Source organism: Sinocyclocheilus anshuiensis, unplaced genomic scaffold (assembly GCF_001515605.1).
Source record: "Sinocyclocheilus anshuiensis isolate Anshui unplaced genomic scaffold, SAMN03320099.WGS_v1.1 scaffold217, whole genome shotgun sequence".
Classification (NCBI taxonomy): Eukaryota; Metazoa; Chordata; class Actinopteri; order Cypriniformes; family Cyprinidae; genus Sinocyclocheilus; species Sinocyclocheilus anshuiensis.
In genome coordinates, this window is record NW_015536538.1 from 2,571,768 (window position 1) to 2,572,298 (window position 531).

The following is a 531-nucleotide window of genomic DNA, read 5'->3' on the forward strand; positions in this document are numbered from 1 at the left end:
GCCTTGCATACGTCAGCAGCGACATGAAGTCGTTTCAGCGGAAGCGCAAGTTGTTATATTACGATTAAAGATGAAAACGCTCAGCGTCACGTTGAGTTTAAACGATCGCCGGTGTGTCTGGAGTTACGCGTACCTCTCTGTCCGCTGTTGTTGACTTGTATTCCCACGGAGCGCAGGTTCGCTTGGCTCTGTCGCGCTGATCGCAGCTCGCTCTCGGTGAACTGAAGCTTGACCAGCAGCGTCTCCGTCTCCATCTGGCGGCGCGTCATCTCCTGCTCCACCGCGCGGCTCATCTCCAGCAGCGCGCGTTTGGCGAAGCGCTCGAGGATCGACGCCAGCTGCGCGTGGATATCCACCGATGCGGACATTCTAGTCGCTTAAGTGGCGAATAAAGTCTGTGGTTCGTGATTTAGATGCTGCTCGTTTGGCAGAGAATCCGATCTGGTGCGTTCCTTCGGTGAATGCCGAGCGCGCATCAATAGTGTTTACACAAATCTCACAAAACACTTGGCCATTTCCTAGTGAAGCACG

At 54.4% G+C, this 531-nt stretch overlaps 1 protein-coding gene across 2 annotated transcripts in view; it reads right to left on the reverse strand.

Annotated features, from left to right (window-relative positions):
* Positions 1-531, reverse strand: part of LOC107696531 (zinc finger protein 391-like) — a 9,942-nt gene extending 9,411 nt beyond the window's left edge. For both annotated transcript variants that reach the window (XM_016496922.1, XM_016496911.1), the window contains exon 1: positions 134-531. In XM_016496922.1, the coding sequence (XP_016352408.1) occupies positions 134-368 (235 nt within the window). In that variant the 5' untranslated portion in view covers positions 369-531. The remainder of the gene's footprint in view (positions 1-133) is intronic.